The sequence below is a fragment of the Macrobrachium rosenbergii genome, chromosome 5, assembly GCF_040412425.1.
Source record: "Macrobrachium rosenbergii isolate ZJJX-2024 chromosome 5, ASM4041242v1, whole genome shotgun sequence".
NCBI lineage: Eukaryota > Metazoa > Arthropoda > Malacostraca > Decapoda > Palaemonidae > Macrobrachium > Macrobrachium rosenbergii.
In genome coordinates, this window is record NC_089745.1 from 57,947,913 (window position 1) to 57,971,946 (window position 24,034).

At 43.0% G+C, this 24,034-nt stretch overlaps 1 protein-coding gene across 5 annotated transcripts in view; it reads left to right on the plus strand.

Annotated features, from left to right (window-relative positions):
* LOC136838828 (DNA cross-link repair 1A protein-like) overlaps nt 1–24,034 on the plus strand; it is a 97,320-nt gene that overhangs the window by 13,295 nt on the left and 59,991 nt on the right. For all 5 annotated transcript variants that reach the window (XM_067104461.1, XM_067104457.1, XM_067104458.1 and 2 more), the window contains exons 4-6: nt 2,530–2,633; nt 11,914–12,001; nt 16,042–16,182. In XM_067104461.1, coding sequence (XP_066960562.1) covers nt 2,530–2,633; nt 11,914–12,001; nt 16,042–16,182 — 333 coding nt within the window. The remainder of the gene's footprint in view (nt 1–2,529; nt 2,634–11,913; nt 12,002–16,041; nt 16,183–24,034) is intronic.

A 24,034-nucleotide genomic window follows, 5' to 3' on the forward strand; every position in this document is an offset into this window, starting at 1 on the left:
CATGATGTAATATGTAAGAGAAAAAGGATATAACAAAAATGTTCATAATAATCAAGAGGAGTGAGTCATCCTTAAGAGAATTTTGTGAAGCAAGAAGAAATAATTTGTTATGCATTTGCTTCTGCCTCATCATTAGGAAGGTTTAAGTGTTTAAATTTATGGTTAAAAAAACATGAACAGAAAGCTTTGTGTAATGAGCTGCCACATGTCACTTCAGAGAGCAAGAAGCATATACTAGGACTTGAAAAAATCATATGTGGGACGAAGTGATGTAAACCTATTTGTGGAAATTAAAAGATGTCTTAATTTATGTAGCAGTTGGTATGCGTTCAGTGAAGTAAAAATACTGTAATAGGATTTGCTTCTGCTTTGGAAGCTGCTGTTGGATTTCCAGCAAAATTAATGTTGATTGAGGAGGATTTTACCTTCCAGAACTAATAACCAATTTCCACTGGGCAGTATTATTGTCGAACATGCCAAATCGAGTATAAAAGTCCTTTTACCTGTTATAATCACTCCAAAAGAAATTTACTACGAAGATGAAAATGTTTAGGGGTTTATGGAAAGGGCATGGATTTACTGCAGTTCTCTCTTCCTCCTCACATTTATTCATCAGATATTTGCTACCAAGTGTGTTTTTCCTGAATTCACTGCCTTAAGCCCCTTTTGTTAGTTGGAATCTATCTTTGGGCTTTCATCCACTGCAGACTCTTCACTTATAGGAATGCCCAAAGCTGGGACATCCTTCAGTTTGCAGATTTTTAGATACAGAAGCACTCTTTTTGGACCTGCTCTTGCCAGCGCCACTTATTTCCTTCCAGTGGATTTCTGGCTGTGATGTCTTGCCTCTCTAGACTCATCTGCTTTATTCTTCTCCTTAAAATAGCAGTTCAGGCCATGATTGTGTAATAATGCACTGTATTTTCACAGAGAAAAAAGTTTTATACAAAATTAGTTCTCATAAACTGTAATATCCTCCTCCCTTCTCTGCCCTCTCAGATAGAGAAGATTAAGGAGCATCATTAATTATCTCAAGTAATTGGGAGGTTGCTGCGTATGCATGGTGGAATAATTCTTAGGAACTTTGTTTATGCACATGGATATTACTTGTACTGAAAAAGGCTAATTTTTGATGAGTGTGTTGTAAAAGCTTGTCATAAAAACGTAATATTTATCTTGGCTTATGGATACCAGGTAAAGGAAGAAGATATCCTATCTGAAGGAGGTCTACCACCCATGGCTCTGCCCCAAAACTTTGCCACATAGCCCAATGGTTCGCCAGGCATCCCTCCACTGGTGGCAATGAGCGGGGAGGGGTGCCCACTCTATCGTCTACCTCCCCTGGCTCTGCCTCTGTTCCCCCTCCCTGATCTTGAATAGTGGGTCTGAAAGGGACATTGCTGAGGCAGTTTCTTTGGAGAGACGAAGCAAGTTGAGAAGTCTTGTTCAAGGTAGCTGGTCTTATAGGCTTCTTGGAAAGAGACTGCTGATTCTGCCTTGGAATGTTTAGGTGAGAAGGAGCTGTTGATTTACTCACTGCCTGCTGGACAAGATGATCATTATTGTCGGCTCGATGCCTGTCGATAACTGTATCCTGTTGTTCCCTTGGGAAAAGCAGCTGGGATTCCAGGATATCGCCATTCCTCAAGGACAATTAGGAGTCAACATTGACAGACCAAGCTACCTTGGGGAGGGCTGCATCTCTCCTCATCAGCAGGATATTAGCCCGCAAGTTCACACTCAAATGGATAAGGTACGATATGGACTTGGTACCAGATTACAACAATCTGATGTAAGACGCACTGTTGACAATATTTCTTGAAGGAGAAGAAGAAATTCTTGCCACTGCTGTAACCACAAGTCAAGCCAAGAAACAACTTGTAAGGCAGAAGATGCAGTTGACTCCTTGAAAGGTAAGGGAAGGACCCTCTGCTCTAACCTGATCCAATACCAGCCCCGGCTTCAATCGGACAATATCAGAGTTGGCCTGTCTATTCAGAAGAGGCGCGAGAGGAGTTGCATAATATCATCTATGCCGAGGAAGAGAGGGGACAGGGGAGAAACTTGAACAACCTGCTGGAACGAAGAGAGTTATCCTGGCCTGAAATCAAAGAATTTACATGATTCAGGACTGAGTCTGCGTGACTGGAACAAGGTAACTCAAAAGACGTTTTCGAGTCCTTTTTTGGTCCCAGCAAGGCTGCTATACCTGTCGAGGTGATCGTGGACGGAGGAGCAGCCTTTTTAGAAAGATTATTGAATTCATGAATGAGATCAATAACCTCTGCATAAGAAGAAAGAAACTCTTGATTCTCTAAATCTTCTGCCTCCTGAGCACTAGGGTCCTTGTCTGCCTTCATTGGATCTGCAGGGTTTATTACAGGAGCATAGCATCTACCCTAATGTTAAGACTGCAGGTTTGTTAGCTATGAAAAATACAGATTAATTAAAAACTTATCATTTTTTAACCTGAATAGAAGCATTAGGAAGGTCTTCCTGTAATGCAATCATTGCATCTTTTATTTTAAGGATATTCAAAAACTCTGCAGCTGGCCTCAGCAGGAGCTTGCACCTCACAAATGCAGAGAAAAGTTAGCATCGGCACAACTCAAGAGAACTCGGATATTTGCAAGGTAAACCATACTGCATATCTTTTTTTTCTGGTTTAGAATACAGCATAATCTTGCAGTCATTATAATTTGGTCTGCACCTGTTGGTTTGGAAGAAATTGTCTTGAAATAAATTTATGGAGACTGCATAGTTCTTTTTCTCCTAAAATCAGAAATTGTTTGGTTTCATTTACTTTCAGCATCTCATATTTCTAAAGGGACAGTTCTAATAGTTCTAATATTTAAGCTATTACTTTTCATGTAGATGTTCAAAAGTTTTGTAATTCTTTTAAGCATTTGAAAATTTAGATTTGAAAATCATTGATTTCAAAGATCTTTTCTTAATTTTAAGATTTTTAGAATTACGTATTCTTAAAAAATGAAAATAATATTTTCCATGTGTTCTTTTTCTGTCATATGGTTATAACATACACCATTCAGTAGTTATGTACTTTGCCATTATGTACTTTCCTGAGGAAGGGAAAGGAAATACCTTGCTCACAGCAGTCTTCCTTTCTTCTTCCAGTGTCATTGCTAAGTGTACAAGCCTCTGACTAGAAAACTATATTTATTTTTATTATAACTTTCTGTCTCTTAAGTAGTTTAAGTAGTTTTCTGGTAGTGGTCATGTGTTTCATACTGATGTGTTAACCCTTAGTTGTTAGCAGCACTTTCTTTGGGATCATTGCATTGGTAATTATTATATGGGCTATGTACATTTGTTCCTACACGAATACAAACCATCGGTCTTTACATGGAAATTACCTTCAGCGCAAGCTGGAGCAGTCTATTCTACACAACAAGGTTGTTCGGTAGTTGAACTACCGGTGGGAGAAGTGAGGGGTACCCTCACCAGCCTTCGCACAGAGCGGACGTGTTATCGCCCTCGTCTGCCGGAATGTTTGCTGGCTGTTTCTACCTGTACTTCATACTGGTGTTTTTCTTCCTTTTTGTTGTGCTTGAGTATATTTGATATATTGTTGTTATTCATGGGTATCATGCAAACCCAAGAAGAATCATCTAAACCTTGCCTGGGTGTGGTGAGTGATGTTACAATTGCTTTCTTTCACCCTTCAAAGTAGACCCGCACACAGTTTATGCCATATACCGCAAATGTATGTGTTCGGTGACTGATACTTGCTCTGAGTGTTGTAATTGGTCCCTGGAGCAATGGATGAGGTTCGCTGGAAAGAGAATTCCAGGGCTTCTCACCGTCCTCGGAGGGGTATTCTCCTCTGAAGACGTCAGGTAGCTCCTTTTCTCTTCCCAAGCGATTCCTTTCCGCTGCTTCTTCATCAAGGGAGGGAAATTACTCCTCCACATTCCCCTGGTGCTTTGGTAACGGGGCCCTGGTATTGAGGAGTGGTGACCTGTCACAATCTGATGAGGGTTTCCTCAGTTTGCTCAGGAGGCGAGCATTTTTCCCCTGGGCAAAAGGAGGCAGCCTCTTATATTCAGTCTTTTTCAGGTCTTGGGGAGATCGGGAAGACTAGGTCTTCCAGGGAAACCATCGGTGCTGGGCTTGATTACGCACCTTAATGCCTCCAGCCAGCCTCCCGTCCATGCACCCTGTCCCATTAACATCAACGTGCCCCCCAATGTCTCCCAATGCTAAGGATCTGCTCCTGGCCGAGTTAATGGAGAGCCCCCTCGTCATCGTCAGTATCTTCTCCATCTTCTCTCATCTCCCCCCTTCTTTTTCCAAGGACCCTGTTAAGCGGACAGACCTGGAGAAGAAGAAGGCAGTGGCTCTAGACAATGAGAAGACCCCTTCTTCTTAGGGTCATGTTAGGCAGACAGACTGAAGAAGAGAAGGGTGGTAGCTCTGGACCATGAGAAGTGGACCGTGAGAAGGCCGGTCGGCCCTCTCACAATGTGTCTTCATCTACTGAAGAAGCACAAAGATCTCTCTGTGTCTTTGTCCCATGTCAGTGTGGGGAACCCGTGTCTCAGGTGTCCTCGGACATCCAAGGCACGGAATATGACTCTCCCCCCATCCCAGGGCATGGGACCTGCGTCTTGGGTCTCTCTGGGCACCTGAGGCATGGAAGGTGCCTTGCCCCTATCCCAGGAAAGGGGCCTCGTGTCTCAGGTATCTCTGGGCTCCCGAGGCACAGAATGTGCCTTTTCCTCAGTTCCAGGACGGGGGGCCTGCGTCTCAGGGGCCCCCGGACATCCGAGGCTTGAAAGCAACTGCCCTGGGAGCAGCCATGACACGGCTTACACCCAAGGTACAGATACCAGAGGCCCCTGTCCCAGGACGGGGACCCTCGTCCCCGGACATCCGAGGCTTGGAATACAACTCTCCCCTGTCCCAGGATGGGAGACCTGCATCTTGGGTCTCTCTGGACACCCGAGATGCAGAAGTTGTCTTGCCCTTCCCAGGACAGGGATCCATGTCTCAGGTCTCTCTGGGCACCCAAGGTGTGGAATGCACCTTTTCCCCCTGTCCCAGGACAGGGGACCTGCGTCTCAGAGGTCCTCGGACATAAGAGCCATGGAAGCAGTGCACTCTGGGAACAGCTGTGACACGGCTGATAACCCCCGGGGCACCGATACCAGACATCTCGCATGCCTGACAAAGAACCTTCTTGTGTATAAGAGCTCCAAAGTTCCGACCTGGAGGGTCATTCCCATCACGGCAGCAACGTTGTCTGCGGGACATGACTGTGCCCCGGTCAATCCGTGCACACGGATCTGCTCAACCCTTGCCCCCGAAGGTTCTTACCCCTGGGCTCCAACAGGCCAACAGACACGCACTGCTACAATAACCGTTCACGGTCCCTGGACTGAGACGAGGCCTACAGGGAGACTGTGGATGTGCAATGTGCAGACATTGTTCCCTAGCCCAAGTCCCTGACCCGGGGCGTGGCTTCCACGAGCCGTGCCTTGGATGATCGAAGAATTGGGTCCCGAGTCAGTGACACCTACCATAGGGTTTGCACGCCTGACAGAAAAAGTCCTGCACATCATTGGGACAGACCATGCTCTCACTCAACACGGTGCAGTCGTTCTTCCAGGGGCAGCTCCCACTCACGTTCATTGGCTGCCGATGAAGCTGTTCCTCGGTGCTCGAAGCCCGGGACGAGCCCCATAGGGAATCTTTACCCTCAATAGAGCTACCGTGGTTGAAGCTTGCAAAATCAGTCTTGGCTCAGATGAGTTCTCTTGTCTCTGGAAAGGAGAACTCACTTCGCTCCAGCCGCTTGTATAAGCTGCTTCCTCCACTGCTCCCTCGTCAGACGAAATTTTACAAAACCCTCAGAGAGGTCAATCCTGACTGCACAGACCCAGGTCTGTCGGTAGAGCAACTCCGTGCAGAAAACATCATCTCACATCAGGAGTCAGAGGCAAGCAGTCTCTTGGATCGACCATTGGTCTACAACAGTAGGCAAGGTCATCACTTCCTCTTCATCACTTCCCAACGAGGAAATGGCTAGCCTTATCAGACTGTTCCTGTCTGGATGTAAGGTCATTACAGGGAGTCCCCGGTTATTAACGGCCTTGGTTACTGGTGATACGGTTTTACGGCGCTTGTCTAGTGACGACGATAACTGGATTTTCAGCACCAATCCTCAGTTATCGGCGCCGATCCCCACTTATCGGCGGCGCTGATAACCAGGGATCGGTGCTGTTATTGCTGATTTTCGGTTATCGTCACACTGTTGGGAGTGGAACCCCCGCTGATAACCGGGGACTGCCTGTACTTACCTACCCCACCAGACAGCTAACCTATAGACAAACCTGATTCTTAAGAGACAAGACACAACTCTCTATCAAGTTCTGAAGTTTTTAAGTCCCGAATCAGTCTTAATCTTGAGAAATGGACCTTTGCTGGGTTCCACTTCTCTCTTTGACAGAGAGCAAGTGGACGTTGTGGTGGATCATCTAAGGGCTGATCACAACAGCCACCTCGTCTACCGTGCAGTGGCAAAGACCTCGGCCTTGGCGTGCCACTTCATCCTGATCATCAGGCCAGGCTGATCCTTTCTCTGCAGGTCCTAGGAATGCACAAAATCCTAAGGCCCCTTGCAAAAATACCCAGCCTTCTTTGGTCCCCACCAGGAAGGATGCAAAGCAGCAGCCATTTTGGTCCTCATGCCCACCCAGGGTAGGGGGAAGAAGAAGGGAGGAGGACGCTAGGGATGGCATTCCCCTCCACATGCTGCCACTAGTGGGGGCGTTGCCTGTCAAGCCATTGGACAAAATGGCAGCGACACAGAGTAGAGTCTGGATAGTGATTGTCCTCCGGGTGGCTATTTGCTTCCCTTTGAGTCTCCCCCACCCCTCACCATTATTACGGTCCGTCTACAGATGTGAGTTCCCGGCTTGCTGAAGGACCTCGCTCTACAGAACGAGGTGAAGGCAATGCTGATTAAGGTCGCTGTGGAAATTGTGGCAGACAAATCTCCAGGCTTTTACAGCATAAACTTTCTTGTAGAGAAGTGGAAATGACTTTGTCATTGCTGGCAGCCATCAGGGAGTCCAACTTCATGCTTACGATGGATCTGCAGGATGCGTATTTCCAGATACCTATCCATCAGTCCTCCCTCAAGTACCTCTGCTTTATCTGCAACGGGACGGTGTATCAGTTCAGGGCACTTTGTTTCAGACTATCATCCGCTCCCCAGGTGTTCACAAGAGTGTTCACCCTTGTTTCGACATGGGCCATTCTCATGGGATATGTCTTCTGAGATATCTCAACGATTGGCTAGTTCTGACAAACTCTCGCTTGAAGTTGCTCCAGGACAGAAATTGCCTCCTTGAATTTTGTCGCAACCTAGACATTGTGTGAGATTGTGATAAATCTCAAGAAGTCGGACCTCATACCCAAGCAGAGGATAAACCACCTGGGCATGCTGATAGTTACAGCAGCAGTGAGAGTCTTTCCCTGACTTCCACATCAGCAAGTCCAAGGAGATAGTGCAATTATTCCTGTCCCGACAGGAACAACCAGCCCGAATTTGGCAAGTAGTTCTCGGTCACTTGTTGCTTTTTGAGTAACTGATCCCTCGTGAGCAGCTTCACCTTCACTTCTTCCAGTGGAGAATGAAGGAGTTCTGGTCCCAAGCAAGGGATCCACCATCCCTTCCTATTCCTCTCTCGAGAGAAATGAAACAGGACCTAGCTTGGCGGCTAGACGACAGGGACCTCATAATAGGAGTCCAGCTTCACACACCCCTACCCGAGATGCTTCTGTTTTCTGAAGTCTTGAGGGAGGGACAGGGGACACACCTGGAGGAGTTGCTAATTTCGGGTGCATAGAATCAGAATGTCAAACACTTGCACATCAACATCCTGGAGTTCAAGGCACCCTTTCTGGCTCTCCAGGAGTTCCAGGATTGAGTAATGGGGCATTCTGTTGTACTCATGAGCGACAATACCATGATAATGGCATACATCAATAAGTAAGAAAGACTAGTGTCTCTTCAGCTTTATCAGTTGATGGTGCAAGTGCACGAGTGGGCAATAGCACACTCAGTGGAGTTGTCAACCAAATATGTGTTGGGTAAAAGAATGTAATGGCAGACAAATGCGGCCACCAGGGTCAAGTGGTAGGGACAGGATGGTCCCTAAACCCTGATGTCTTGAAAGATTGTTCGATCTTTGAGGATGACCAGTTGTAAACCTATTTGCAACACGGCACTACAGGAAGTTGCCGGTGTTTGCTCAGCCGTCACGGACCCTTGGGCTGCAGCGGATGACGCCTTTCAGCACCCATGGAACAATCTCGGCCCATACACTTTTCTTCCATTCTCTCTCTGTCAAGTGATCAACAGGGTAATGATCACTACAAATCTCAGAATGACCCTGGTGGCTCCCAAATGGCTGCAGGCTGAGTGGTATCCAGACCTGCTGGATCTGCTATCCATTCAGAGCTACCGTTCAGCAGGTAGCGGACTTAGTCCTACGCCTAAAATACGTAGCTCTCTCTTCCTCATGGGAGATGTCCATGCTAATGAGGAGCTTCGAAAAGTCTTGCTCTCCCAGGGAACTCGGGCCCCCTGAATTGAATGGGACTCTTGTCCTTTGAAGCCTGACTTGTGTACCTTACGAGCCTCACGAGAATCATCAGACAGGGATCTGACCTCAAGACTGTATCTCTGCTTACCCTAGCATCAGCAAAGAGAGTAGGATAACTTCTTGGTCTTTTCCATTTAATGTTAAGCGCTCGAGGGGCTGGGGATCTGTTTCGAATTTATAGCAGAATTCATAGCAAGGACTCAGAATCCATCGGTTCCTGATGCCAGATTGGAGTCCTTCTTGATCCCCTCCCTACAGGACTTTGTTGGTAACAAACCAGAAGAGATACTACTTTGTTCACTTAGGGTGCTGTGGCACTGCCTTAAAAGGACTCAGCAATTCAGGCCTGAGTGTTAACGACTTTTTGTTAGCACTGGCAAGACCAAGAAAGAGGTGTCCAAGAACACAGTATCTTTCTGGCTTCATGAGACTATCAAATGGGCATGCTCAGTGTCAAGCGAGGAGGGCTCGAGTACGTTCTCCCCCAGAACTCACGAAGCTAGGGGCATCGTGCCTTTCCTCACGTTCAGGAAGAACCAGTCGTTATATCAGGTGTTGAGAGCAGGAGTGTCGTCACGTCAGATGATGTTCACCTCCTTTTACCTAAAGAACATTGCCCATAGTCCCTTAGACTCCATTTCCTTGGGTTCTGTGGTGGCTGATCAACAAGTGGTGTAGCTCATCCAGTTCCCTTGGCAGGACAGGTAGCATCTGGTCTAAGATGTATGGTAATACAGGCAGTCCCCAGTTATCGGCGGGGTTCCGTTCTGAGGGTGTGATGATAACTGAAATTCGCCGATTTTTGGGGCTTTTTCGGCGATTTTCAGGGCTTATCGGCGCCGAAAAGTCCAATTTTCGGTTATTGGCGCCTCTGTTAGGTATGTATTGGTGCCAGTAAGCTCAAATTGGTGATTTTCGGTGCTGAAAATTGCTGATTTTCATCGCTAGACAAGCGCCATAAAACCGGATCACCATTAACCGAACCTGCTGTTAACCGGGGACTAGAAGTGAAAGTGTGTGTGTGTGTCTGTGTGTGTATGACTGCCCTCCCTCCTTTCTCCTTTTAATACCTTTCCTTTCCTGCGGGCAGAGGATAGGTCGTCAAACCGTCATATGCTGGACAGACAGAGATGCAGGTGAGTGATCAGCCTTTCTATTTTTTCATGGTAATGATCAAATAGAAGCAAATCCTGCCCTCTCTCTAGCAAGGGGAGAGAGGGCTGGGCAATAAAATTAACCCATTACTCATCTAAGCTTTATTGCCTCCTATGCAATATTTTTCCAAGCCTTTTTTGAAGTAATGTTGCTTTCACACCCATTACTTTGAAAAGCCCAGAAGTCTGACAGCCGAGCACACTTTTGTTCCCCTGATCAGAGGCATGGGACTGCTTCCTCTGCTCAACATTGCATAACCAGGAAAAAGTCCTAGATGAGGCAAACCTCCAGTCAGTTAGGAAGTCTGCTCAGATCCTCTCACCAAGCAGTAAGTCTTCCTATGTAAAGACTGATGGTTTGTATTCGTGTAGGAACAAATGACAAATTTTGAAAGTAATTTGTATTTTTCCTAACATACAAACCTGAGGTCTTTACATAAACTGCCCACATCTAGCCACCCCTCCTGCTCACCAGGGCTATAAGGCAAGTGGATATGTGACTCAGCAAAGGGAGGTGGTGAGGGTACCCCTCACCTCTCCCACCGGTAGTTCAACTACCAAACAACCTCGTGTAGAATGGCCTGCTCCAGCTTGTGCTGAAGGTATTTCTTATGTAAAGACCTCAGGTTTGTATGTTAGGAAAAATATAGATTACTTTCAAAATTTTTCAATTTAGAGCAATACAGTAAAAATATGTGATTTATGAGACATTGACAGTTACAAAAAAAAAGGCAAAGTTCATAAGAGTGTATGTACAAATTGTTGATACAGTAGTTGTGGCTGGTGTGATAGAGTGGAAGTACTTGGGTAGTATGAAGTGAAGTATTAGGTAAAGAAGAAAGAAATAAGAAACTGTGTAAATTACTGCATTTCATTACACTATAATTTGCTGTTAAGGAAAGAAAGTATCAGGCAAGGCAACATTATAAATGCTAGGATAGGTTACTAAATATTTGGGGACTATTTCAGAAGCGTGCTAAAGGAACAGTTTTTTTAAGAATGATAGATGAAAGCCATAAAAGAATAAAGATAAATCCTAGACATCATGGTATGTGAGATATTTTAAACAAGTGTAATATAAAATAATATAATGGAGAGGAAATAAGAGTATAAAAAGGTAACACAAAATGTATTAGGTAAAGAAGAATGATCTATGAAACTTTTTAGATGACCACATGTCAGGATTTTATGATTCAGAGTTTTAAGGGATAAAATATCAATGAAAATAGATAAATAAGAAACTGGAGCAAAATTAGCAAGTCAAGATTGGAGTGTATTAGAAAGTTTTGATTACAAATAAAGTTAATGAGAAATGTGGAGTTCAGGGACTAGAAGTTCATCAGAGATCTCAAAGATTAAGATGGCCTGGCTGTGTGATGAGAAAGGAGAGGAGCTGTCAGTCAGAGTAGTAGTAGATATGGAAGTTGGACAAAAGCCAGAAAATCGTGGAGAAAGGGCATGAATGGAAACAGACCTCACAGAAATATAACTAGAAAGTGCACAAAAGAGAATGTGGAGGGAACCCATCATAAATCAGATCCTTTAAAGGGAAAACCAGATGTAAAAATAATGATGAAGTACCACTTAGCACTAACAGTAGCACAAGTGTTTTGCAATGTTCACTAATGAGTGGGATAGTGTAAGGTTTGCTATGTTTATACAGTAGAGTATATTTAGAGACTTCAAAGTGTTGTTAGAAAATTTGTGTATTACTTCCTTTTGGATATTTTTCTGATAGTCAGCAATGCGATCTAGTTGTCATGTAATTGTCTGCAGGTGAGATTAGATCATTCAAAATTCCTTGCATACCACTCTGTACCATCTGTTGTTACTCCTGCATATTAGTGCAGAAAAGTGTTCAAGTGAAAACATGCAAAACAGAAGATGCTAATACAAAAATACTGAAGTTTTCCCAGAAATTATTTTGGAATTTATCATTCTTCTAATATTGAAGTTTTAAATGCAAACATATTTAATAAGTGCATTGTTACGATATGTATAGTTATACCCTTGCTGTGATCACTGTAAAAAGCACAGTTTTAACTTTTAAGTATATTATCAGGTATAAGATTGAATAGTGAAATGGCTTGAATACAAATTGAATTGTTGAATACTTGATTTCTCAGGACAGTGGATTGCAAAATCATTTAAACCAAACATTCAGTGCATCAGTAAAGAAGACAGTAAATCAGTCTCCTGATAAATTTATTCAAGGTAAATGTATAAAATTAAATTTTATTCTTGTTTCTTATCTATCAATATTTCATGTTCCTTTGACATACAGCCATCATTTTGTGTGACAGTGAAGGGATTTTTTATTACAGGAATGAGCCTTGAAGGTTATTCTAAATTGCAAAGTACCATTCTTGAATGGTACTTGTTCTGTATTTTATATCAAGGCCAGCACTGCTCAACAGATTCATGATGATCTTTCTGTGAGTGAATTACAGGTGAATAACTCATTGTTACTTGTTGCTTCTGTAATGTTATGTTTAAAAGAGTCAGTTCCATTAGGGTGAAAAGCATTCAGAATTGCATTTTGTATTAAAGCATATTATATTGACAGACAATATTATACTTCAAACAAGATATATTCAGGCATTTGCCTGGGGTTCCTTACCAACAACTCATGGTGGTAACTGAATATCACTCTTATTTATGGTATATGCTTCCATCTTGACCCACCAAGCCAGACTTGACAGGACACACATTCTTTAATGATTTTAGTATAGACATTTACTCTTGCTCTCAATCCCCCATACCTTTTTAGCATGTATTTTCCAAAGAATTTTTTTACCTGTGTTTTTTCGTGTGCCGTGTTTTGTAGGCATTGTTAAAGGTTCTTTGCAACATCCAGTGGGCCTCGGCTGCCTTTCTTCCTAGGCTATCTGTTACATTCCATCCATTCCCTATTCTCTTTTCCCTCTTGGCTACTTGGATTACTTGAGTTTGGCATGTCCCTATTCCTGATGACTATCCTAATTACTCCCTGTGTTTTGCAACAGCTGTTAGCTTTTGCCTAGTAATTTCTCCATTTTAGTATTGTGTTTTGTGATCTATCCTTGGTGTTGGTGGTTGTGGGTCTGTATGTTTCATAATTACAGCACAGTTCCTCATTGTTCTCTCAAGCAAGTTTGTAGCTTGCTTGAATTGTGGTGATCCATCAGCTTTGTTAATTCCTTGTGTGTTTTTCAGTTTTTTCACTAATTTTGTTATATTACACTGTAATGGATTTGCCATAAGTTAGGCTAATATCTTGACCACTCCCATGAAACAATCTACCCTAATTCTTTTCAGAAAATCCCTCCCTGGTGTTTTCATATAATAGATAAATTCCAATTAATCAGGTTTTAAACATACAGTATATTTAGTGAGTTGACCCTCAGTTTGATATGTAGCAGATTATACTGTACAGTAAAATACCTTAGAATAGAAGCAAAGTAAAATATTGGAAAATATTATTCCTGATGAATTACTATACATTGCACCTATGTGCATAAAAGTATGTGACTTAGGTTTGCCCAAATTTTAATGCAGCTTGTTGGCAAATTCAATAAAATTTTGTTATGCTTTACATAAGGGTTACCACTCTTGTATATGATTCTAAGTAGTTGGTATGTTATGAGCTAGCACCTTTTTCTTTTACGTATCTGACCACCTCATGCTCACTAAGCCCCCATAGGCTAGTGCTGTACTAAGGATAGTACTTGGTTCCCAGCTGTATTTCTGTCCATATTTTACATTACCCACCCAGCTATCAAATTGCTCTTTGTTTGGACTCACTTTTCATCCCTCATTTAAGAACAAATCATTTTGTTCCAGCTTTATTGGAATAGAATTGTAGGTCATTGATCTGATGGAAATACCTCACACTAGAACAGTATTAAAGGCAGTACCTGGGTTACGATAGGCTCAGCGTATGTTTCGAGTTTACGATGCTCTTCAAATATATTCATAAAAAATTATTTTCTGGGTTACAGCTCATGTTCCGGGTTTACGACGCAGATCTGACAGAAGAAATATTGCTCCAAAACAGCAGAATGGTTAAAATTTTTTTTTTTTTTATGAAAAACTCAATAAAATGCAGGTTACATCATTTTCAAGACACCCAAATGATTAAAATAAAATGCAGGTTACGTCATTTTCAAGACACCCAAATGATTAAAAGTAAGGTTTTCTTATGATTTTCGGGTTAACGACGGTTTTTCGCTAACGACGCTGGAGCAGAACCCCTGGTGTAAACTGGGGACTCCCTGTAGTATAATTATAATAATGAACTAATTCCACATTTATTCACAGGTTTTAATTCACTAGCAGCAGCAGTTTAGTATGCTTGTGGTGAGCATGGCTGAAGTAAAGTTTTTTGAAAACACTTTATGTAAAAAATTTCTTGTAAATTTTAGGTTTACCCGACACTGGATGTATCATGAATATCAAAAGTTTAGTACTGTACTAATAGTATAGGTCAAAGTTAAGTGGAGAAGGATAAATATCGTACTACCATTTTTACATTCCATAATTGCAAACCTCAAGTTTTCCAGAGTTTGCTCCCCTCTTGCCCCATCTGAATGCCTGATGTGAAAAATTGTTGAAGTTCACTAAGGAAAATAGGAGAATTGTATTGATAACCCATGAAAAGTAATGACAATTTATTTTTTAAAGGTAAGATTAGTTTGATGTGTCTACTTTTCCTCATGGTGTTTTTTTCATCTAACCCTCCACATTTCTTTTTTCTCCCTTTTCTGAAATTCTATGCCATTCCCATTCAATAAATATACTGTATGCTTTTTTTCAGTCCCTTAATTTGTTGGTCCGCACAGTATAATAAAATGGTCAAGATCAATGCTCCCAGAACACAAGTTTTTAATATTTATTTCAACATCTAGTTTTGTGTATTCTTATTACTTTGCCCTTTCCTTGGAGAGAGAATATATAGTTCTGTTTTTCAGTTCTACTTGAAAGAAATTCATATTTTTTATACCTGTATTGATATTTTATTTTATCTTCCCCATTATTAAAGCTTGTCTGAAATATTCTTATCATAGTTTAGATGCTTTTTTCTTTAATTACCAGGATTAAGGAAAGGCAGTTCATCTTGTGTGGATCCACCATTACTTCTAAGGAGCCTTTTCTTTTTCAGTTGCAAGATGGTCTTAGTGTATTATCCACTGGAACTGTTTTTGTCCTTCTGATTGTGCTGAAAAGGAGGTCATCTGCTTCTCTAAACATTTCCCGCTTCACTATGTGGAAATTGGCAGTCCTCTAATTTCTTGGTTTGGTTATTGTTGCTTTACCTTGATTGCAAAGTTGTGGGGTTTTCTTTCTGCTTCAATTTTTTGCTGACTTCTTATATTATCCATTTTTTCAGTGGCTAAGTTTTTGCTATCTTTGAATTACAGGCAGCCCCAGGTTAACAGCGGGCTCGGTTAATGGCGATTCGGTTTTATGGCGCTTGTCTAGCGACGAAAATTGGCAATGTTCGGTGCCAAAAATCGCCAATTTCCGATAATTGGGTATTGGCGCCAATACATACCTAACAGAGGTGCCGATTACCGAAAATCGGCACTTTTCGGCGCCGATAAGAAAGGAAATCGCCGATTTTCGGTTAGTGGCGATTTTCGGTTATCATCACACCCCCAGAACGGAATCCCCGCCGATAACCAAGGACTGCCTGTAATCCCCATTTTGCTTTCCATCTCTTTCTTTCTTCACTCATGCCTGGGCTCATTAATGCCATTAGGTTGTCCATCCTACCAGCCTCCGTTTTGGGCTTGTGAATTGCTCTTAAATAAAAGGTGGAAAATAGAACAAGATAAATTTAACAGAGTTGGTAGCTAATCAGAAAGAGCTAGAAGAGAACAGATGAAATTTAAGTCAGTAAGTAATGCAGCTGGGATTAAAGGGATGCCACAAAAATTCTTCAGTTCAGTTATGGCTACAGTGACTAGTAAGGCATACTGCTGGCAGTACTCCCGTACATGTTTTGTCTGTCCTAATTTTAGTAAATTTACCTACTTCCATTAGTGATAAGTTAATGTTCAGAACCTCACTGTATGTAACCTCTTCATATCCCAAGTCTGTGCCCATAATTAGCTGTATTTCTTTCTCTTGGAATTAAACTCTCTCTCTCTCTCTCTCTCTCTCTCTCTCTCTCTCTCTCTCTCTCTCTCTCTCTCTCTCTCTCTCTCTCTCTCTCTCTCTCTCTGTATTAAGCTGATGATGTATGTCTAATTTTTTTTTTTTTCTCATCGTAGGAACAAGATTTCTTGTGGATCATTTTGACCATAATGATACTGGCAGAGCTAAAGGATATTTTCTAACAAGTTTTCGTTACAAAAATTACCAAGGACTGGGAAAAAATTTTAGGGATACCCTTTACTGTACTCATATAACTGGTATGTATTTTTTCTGGTTTGTATCATATTCAACTATTATGTAAATGTTTTTCACTTGTGATGTTTTTTAGGTTAATGAAGTGAACTAGGCATAGTGACCACTCAACACCATGGTATAAAATAAAACAGTGTAATGTTGGGAACTGTAAACTCAAAATTCATGATGGTTGGGGAGAATAAGGGTCCAGAAAAATTGTTACACAATTCAGAACATTCTAAGAGTGGCACATAAATTTTCCCTGTGTATGATTTACTGGGTTCTGCAAAATCTCAGATTATCTCACAGTTGCTGGGTGATTCGTCAGCAACCTGTTGGGCAGCCAGAATTTGCATCTTGGCTCTGCTTCTCTCTTCAGCTAGCTGTCGTCAAGTGCAGTTACTATAGATTTTCTCCTGTGCATTACACGTTATGTGCTTACACGAGAGACTTTTAACTCGTGCCTCATTCTCATTAGTGTGTATAGCATTACAGAAGTGCTTACTGTATGTAAAGTGTTACAGTAATGTAGGTGCTGCCCCATATGTTCTAACGCAGTGTATTAGTGCACCTGCAAGTTATGATGATCTGATACTATCCAATAGTGGTGGTGTATTCCCTTGGTGCCCTTCACCAACAGGTAGTTCTGCTGCATATGCAGAATCTAGACAGAGCATGAGATATCAGATGTTTCTGTAAATGTGCTGTGCATGTAATAGTGTAGTCATTAGTTTTTTACACTTTCATAAGTTGCAAAGATGAGAACGTGTAGTGTTGAAATTAAGGTAATTTTAATATGTCACAACAAACCCATTTGCAGTCCTAATTGTTAAAAGTATCTGCAGTAATAATTACATAGATAATTTTTTCATATACATTGTACATATCCAATTAAATAATTAAAATAGTATATGTAATAAACTATCCATTACTGTATATTCACTATTATATTGTAAGCTTCAGGATACAAACTTGACCTTCTAATGTAATAGTAGTAATGGCCATGATGATTAAGGTAGTTATACAATGAAAATAATAATTTACATACAATTAATAAATATACAGGGTATGTAAGAGAGCAGGGAAGTTAAATTTTTTATAGGAAAAATTAATCAGACAAACTAACTTAACATGGAAATTATATTTACTGATAGTACAAAATTTTCTTTTAAAATTTGTTAATTAATTTTTTAACCATTTCACACTGGAAATTTATTTTTATGTATGTAACTTACCCAGTAATTACTTAGCTAAGAGTTTCTAACTAGACAGCAGCTTCAATTTTAAAATTCACGGTAGCGATAGTTTTTCGTTTATGTAGGTGACTAACTCCGCCCACTTTCGGGGTGAAAGAGAGAAGCAACTAAGCCAAGAGCTTTACTTTTGTTTCTGCCGGCTTAACAGCAACAAGTGTTAAGCAGCAGCTTGATTTTGGTTTTCGGCTTGAAAGTCTTACCTTTTGGTGATGTATTTTCGCCTTGGTAGCCTTCGGATTTGTATTGGTTGACCGATTTATATAGTACTTTTCCTGATTTTGACTATTGTTCTCTTAGGAGATTGACTCATTTTTATTTCGACTCTGTTAACTAGTAATTATGTCAGATTCTAGCACATTGAGTATTAGGTATTGTAGCAGAGGTTGCAATACTCGTCTGACCAAGGTATGTTACAATTCACACACCCTTTGTACGACATGCAGAGGACAAATTTGTTCAATTGACTTGACTTGTGAGGAATGCTGTGAATAGGACAAAAGAAAGTGGAAGACATTAACTTCTCACCTAGCAAAATTAGAAGGGGGTCGTAAGAGAAAAGCAGCTGCTAGGGCTGAGGTTAAATTAGCTACTCTAGACGTGACTTGGGAATCTAGTGAGGTTAATGTTCCTTCTCTCCCTTCTCCTGCTAAAGTAATTCCTCCTACTTCCAGCCCTCCTCCTGCACCACCGATCTCCACTCCTGATTCCCTCGTTCCCGACCCAGATCACTACGCCAGTCTCAAATCAAAATTCGATAAGAAGTTTGATGTTCTTGCTAATGCAGAGGCACAGTTGGGTGATTCAATGCATGTCCTCGTGGATAAATTTAGTGCAAAGTGTGCTAGTGGTGTGTTTGTGGAGGAGGTGGCTACCTGTCCCACCGACGCTCCTAGGCAAGGGTCACTGCCATACTCCCCCAGCCCCGGGAGGAGACATACTGGAGGCCCAAGGGAGGTTGGTGGGGTCTGTCCACAGGTAGTCGCCCCCTCAGTCGCACCTGTGTCGTCCTGGGTGTCGATCAAAGGCAGCTGTTGGAAAGGTGTGCCTAGTGTTCATAATCTCTCGTCCAGTTCGGGAGATTCTAGCCCTTCCCACGGGTGCCAGTGGAGATTCTCAGACGAATCTTGCCCATTGAAAAGGCAAGCGCTTCCCAGGGACATGTCCCCTCAGTGTTATGGCAAGAGGTTCAGGGAACGATCCGGTAGTCCGCAGCCATCGTGCAACAAATAGAACAGTCCTGAACGTTTTTCCCAATCAGTAGCTACCAAACCATCATCTGTGTCCAGCAAGAGGGCTAGTCCTTCAGCCAATAGGGAACCTTCTCATGATAGTTCATGCTCATGTTTCGAGTGCCCGTCTGGGATCGAGGACACCTCTTTAGTGACCGAGTGCTCTTTAGTGGCCGAGCGCCCAGTAGAGACCGAGCATTCACTAGTAGCTGAGCGCCCAAAAGATAAGAAGCACCCAGTAGTGCACCCGCATTGCTTGGCGCCAGAAAACCTTTCGGCGCCAACTCACTCTCCTTTGGCCAAGTGGCAGGATTGTTTGACACCCACTCATGTTTTACGAACTTCCTCATCGAAACATCATTTGACCACTGCTTTGTCTACTCCCAGATTGGACCCTTCCATGGCACTGCTGCAGAAGCAGTTAGACAATATTTTGGGTATTCTTAAGAAGTCGACTTCTATTTCCGTAGCGCCTGAAGATCCCTCATTGTCCCCGGTCTCATTGGAGGAGGAAGATATAGGGCAGGACTCCACCCCTTCGGCTTATGCTGCCTTACTGGATAATTTTTCAGATTTCTTTGCTCCGGCAGCCCCTTCTTCTCCGGCTTCCTCATTTATGATGAGTGACTTACCCGGGGATTCATCGAGACTTCCAAAAGGGATTCTATCCTCTTCTAAGGAGGCTATGAGACAAGTGGATCTCTGGCTCTTGAAGAAAAGAAGCCAGGGCAAGGCATGCTTTAGTATTCCGCCTTCCTGCCTTTCAACCAGGAGATATAGGTCATATGTGACCGGAGAGGCCCCCCTCCCTGGGAGTGGCTGCCTCCTCCCAGGGGGATTTCTCTGGTCTCATTGATTTGGCCCTTAGGTCGGCTTTTGCTTCGGCAAAGACCATGGTCTCTGCGTTGGAGATTGATCATTTGCTCTAGAACATGTTCAAGGTGTTTGAAGTGTTTAGTTTTCTAGATTGGGCTGTAGGCTTGGGCAAAGAAGATCAGAGATTTGGATCTGCCTTAGGATATTGCTGCTTACTTGGAGGAGTGTTCTCTCCTGTGCTGATGAAGCAATTCGAGATGGTTCTTTTGAGATTACCTCCCATTATGCTATGGGGATTTTAAGAAGAGGGAACTCTGGATTTCGTTTGTATCTAAGGGCATCACTCCATCGCATAAATCAGCTGTCCTCTTCTCGCCCTTGGATAATACACACCTCTTTCCGCAAGCAACGGTAGAAGAAGTGGCTTCTCACCTTCTTAAGAAGTCTACACAAGACTTCTCTCGCAATCTACGAGGTGTCCGAGAGAGTGGAACACCCCCCCTTTCGAGTCATCGTCTCCTCTTTAGCCCCAACCCTTTCAAGGAGGCAGACAGAGAGCACAATCACGACTGCGGACTTCTGTACGTTTTGCTCCATGTGCAGCCAAGAGACCCTCCACCAGACCAGCCTGCAAGTGAGTCTTCAGCCCTTCATGCACCTGTGGGAGCCAGACCCCAACTTTTATAGGGAAGTTGGAGAATGAGATGAGCAGATCAACGGGTGATAGAAGTATTAAGGGAAGGGTATTCTATCCCCTTCAAAGAGAAACCTCCCTTATCCAGCTCTCCCATCAAATTGACGGCATCCTCTGTAGGATCAATGAAGTACTTAGCCCTCTTGGAAGAAGTGTCGTCTCTCCTCAAGAAGAAGGCGATAGAAATGGTGGAGAATATCAAGTCCAGGGGTTTTTATAACAGGCTTTTTGTAGTACCAAAAGCCACAGGAGGATGGAGACCGGTGCTCGATGCGAACGTTCTGAAAGTTTACGTAGCAAAAACGAATTTTATATGGAAACAGTCCAGTCTGTCCTGTCATCCATTTGTCGAGGGGACCGGATGATTTCTCTTGATATGAAAGATGCTTACTTCCACATTCCCATCCAACAAGACTCAAGGAAGTACCTGAGATTTGCTCATGGAAATCAAGTTTTCCAGTTTTGAGTGCTATGTTTCGGCCTGTCAACAGAACCACAGGTGTTCACCTGAGTTCTCGCCCCATTGGCAATTGGCTTCACTTCCTGGGAGTGAACATTTCCCTATATTTGGACGATTGGTTAATACGCTCGCCCACAAGAGAGAGATGCATGGAGGACCTTCAAAGGACATTTCTTTTGACTCAGGATCTAGGTTTGCTGTTGAACCTTCAAAAATCCCAACTGACTCCTTCTCAACAGATTCTATATTTGGGGATGAAGATTGACTCTCAGAATTTTCAGGCTTCTCCCTCTCCCAAAAAGGATAGAAGACTGCATTAAGAAAGTCAACCTTTTCCTTTCCCTACAGAAGTTGTGGCAGAATTCAAACCCACAAACAACAACACTCACCCTGATCTTCGGTTGCTGGAGATGGAGAAAAGGTCCACGGTCGCCAATCACAGCACACAAAACCACAAAACAAAACTGAGAACAGACCCTCCACCAACAACGAACAAAAAGGAAGAGACACATGCACCATCAAAGTTGGTACCGGTACCCAGAACAAAAAAACCAGACGAACTGCCTGTCCACTTTCAAGGTTGGACCTCAACTACTCAAGACTTCCCCAAAACCGAAAAAACTCCCGACAGACAGACAGACAGACAGCGCCGTAAACGAACTCCAACAACCGAACCACTCACAACAACAATTACACAATAATACTCGCTCTCTCTCTCTCTCTCTCTCTCACAAAACGTTGGGAAATGCTAGATACAAATTTATTCATCCCTCTATAATTCTCCCCCCTTTAGCATTTCCCAACCAACACCTTTCACACTGCATTCAAATTGCCTTACGCAACACCCACGGATGCTCACTAGCAGGTCCTCTAGATCGCGTTCGCGGGCATGCAATCATTCTCTCAGAATCATTCTCTCTTCTAGCAACATTCAAATTCACATCTTCTCCTCCATTCTCTCTCAGATTCACGCTATCTTCTTCACTATTACCACTCTCAATTTCATCCACAATCTCATCTATACCCTCTAACTCGTTCCCAAATACCTCCCCCAATTCTTCAACTAACCCATCCCATTCGCTCATTGACCTTTCCAATTCTTGCAACGATTCATTCATGCTTTCAATCACTCGTATATTACTGCTACGCTCTCTTACTCTTACACTTTTGCTCACCTCCAACCGTTCACTAACCCCTACACGTTCAGTCAACTCAGTTATATCAAACCCGCATATGCTATATGTCCTATTCATACCATCCCATTCATCCGTATTACACGCTTTATCACTCATTTTCACTTTGGCACTCACACCCCTATCACACAACTTACGATCACTCCGTTCACTTACGTTCTTCCCTTTCTTACGTTTCCTACCATACTCTATCAAAACCAATTGCTGATCCTCCTCATGCAACAACCCCTCACGTACATGCATCACACGCACCACTTGCATCCTGGAGGATCCACCCATTTGAACCCCCTTCACACTCAGTTTCCCGAATTCGCTGTCACAGTCACCCTCTTTCGTCTACATACACTTGATACATGCCCTTCCATTCCACATTCGACACACTTCGCTCTCGGTTCTGAACACATTCTTGCATAATGCCCATTCTTACCACAGTTGCCACATATTACATTCACTCGGGTACCCTACAACCATTAGCAATATGACCCACCTGTCCGCACCTGTAGCATTTAACCCCCCTATCTTTCGTACACGCCCTTACCAAATGTCCCGATTGCCCACACCCGAAACACGCTCCTAAAGCCCACCTACACTCATTCTTTGTATGTCCTTCTTTTCCACATCTAAAACACTTCGCTCGACTTCCACTCACCGACCTTCCCCTTTGTACACTACTATCCTTAACCCATCCAACCCGTTGTTCCCTTACAAACCCACCATTCATCCTCACTGGCACCTCCACATTACTTGCTCTTACACTCCTATCTATTACACTATCTGCCATTCTCATTGGGCCCCTCAACACTGCATCCCTAAAGCTTCCAAACTCTGGCACTCTCTCATCTACCCCAGCCCTTACACTTACACTTCTGCTCTCTTTTATAACCCTGTCAAGCTCATAATCTTCTACAATTTCCAAAATTTCTCCCCAAGTCAACCTTTCGCTCATCCATCTTTTCTTCTCCTTCCGCTTCAAGTTCACAAATTCTCTAACTCCATCTGGCACTGTCCCTAACAACTTCTGTACTAACTCCTTACATTCATCTATCCCATCATCCCCAAACTTCTTCCTTGCCAACGTCTCCAGCCTACAAGCATATAGTGACAAGGTTTCCCCAGCTTTCATTCTTGCCTCATCAAATTCATTCTTCCTCTTATCCAGATAACACAATCAATCTTCCTCTTATCACACTCGCTTTCTCGCTTGCTCAACTAGTCTAGCTTTCACCTTGTCATACTCAACATCTCCCCATTCATAATAACCCTATACATATCAAGCAAAAACCCAGTCAAATATTCTCCTAATTCTCGTGCCCACACTCTCTTACTTTCCCCATACTTATCCTGACAAAACCTTTCATACTCCCTAAAGAAATCATGCACATCCCTACTTCCATACTCATTATACCTTTCACACCAGGGTAGCTCCCTCACATACATAGCCTTTCTCACTTCTTTCTCACTTTCACTCTCACTTTCGCTACTTTCACTCTGTCCTTTCATACCCTCTTCCAATACAAAGAGTCCACTTCCGCACTTACATTCATCTTACTCATTACACTCTTCTTCCCCTCTTTTTATCCACTTTTATCCACTCACCTCCATCCACCTCACTATCACTACTGCCTTCACCCTCTCCCTTCTTTCCTGCCCTTCCCACTTCCTTACCCTTCTTACCAGTTTCCTTTCCCTTTCCCTTCTTCCCTTTTCCTTCCCCTGACTTATCCTTACTTTCCCTCTGTTCCTTCCCTTGCTTTTCATTCCCCTTTTCCTTACCCTGCCTTTCATTCTCTCGTTTCTTACTTCCTATTTCCACATCACTTTCATCACTCACGCTTCCATTCACTTCTTCCTCCTTTTCTTTCTCTCTTGCCCCTTCACACGTTCCAGAGGACCTGCCTCCAACAGCAACAGCCCCTTCTCCAAAAACACCCTTGAACATACCTTTCACCATTTCTTCCACACTTTTCATCATTCCCTCCAACTTTTTATCCATCCTCTCTACCATCCTGTCTTCCATTCTCTCTTCTGACTCTTTCATCTCCCCTTTCATTTCTTCTTTTGCACTCCTTAGCATTCCCCCCATCTCCTCCAACTGACTCCTCAACTCCAAATTCTCACTCCTCAGCCTCCCATTCTCCTCCTCCAGCCTACCCTGGAGTTCCCTAGCCACCCGGAGTTCCTCTCTCAGTTTATCTCACTCATCCTGACCTCTTACTCTCACTCTAGC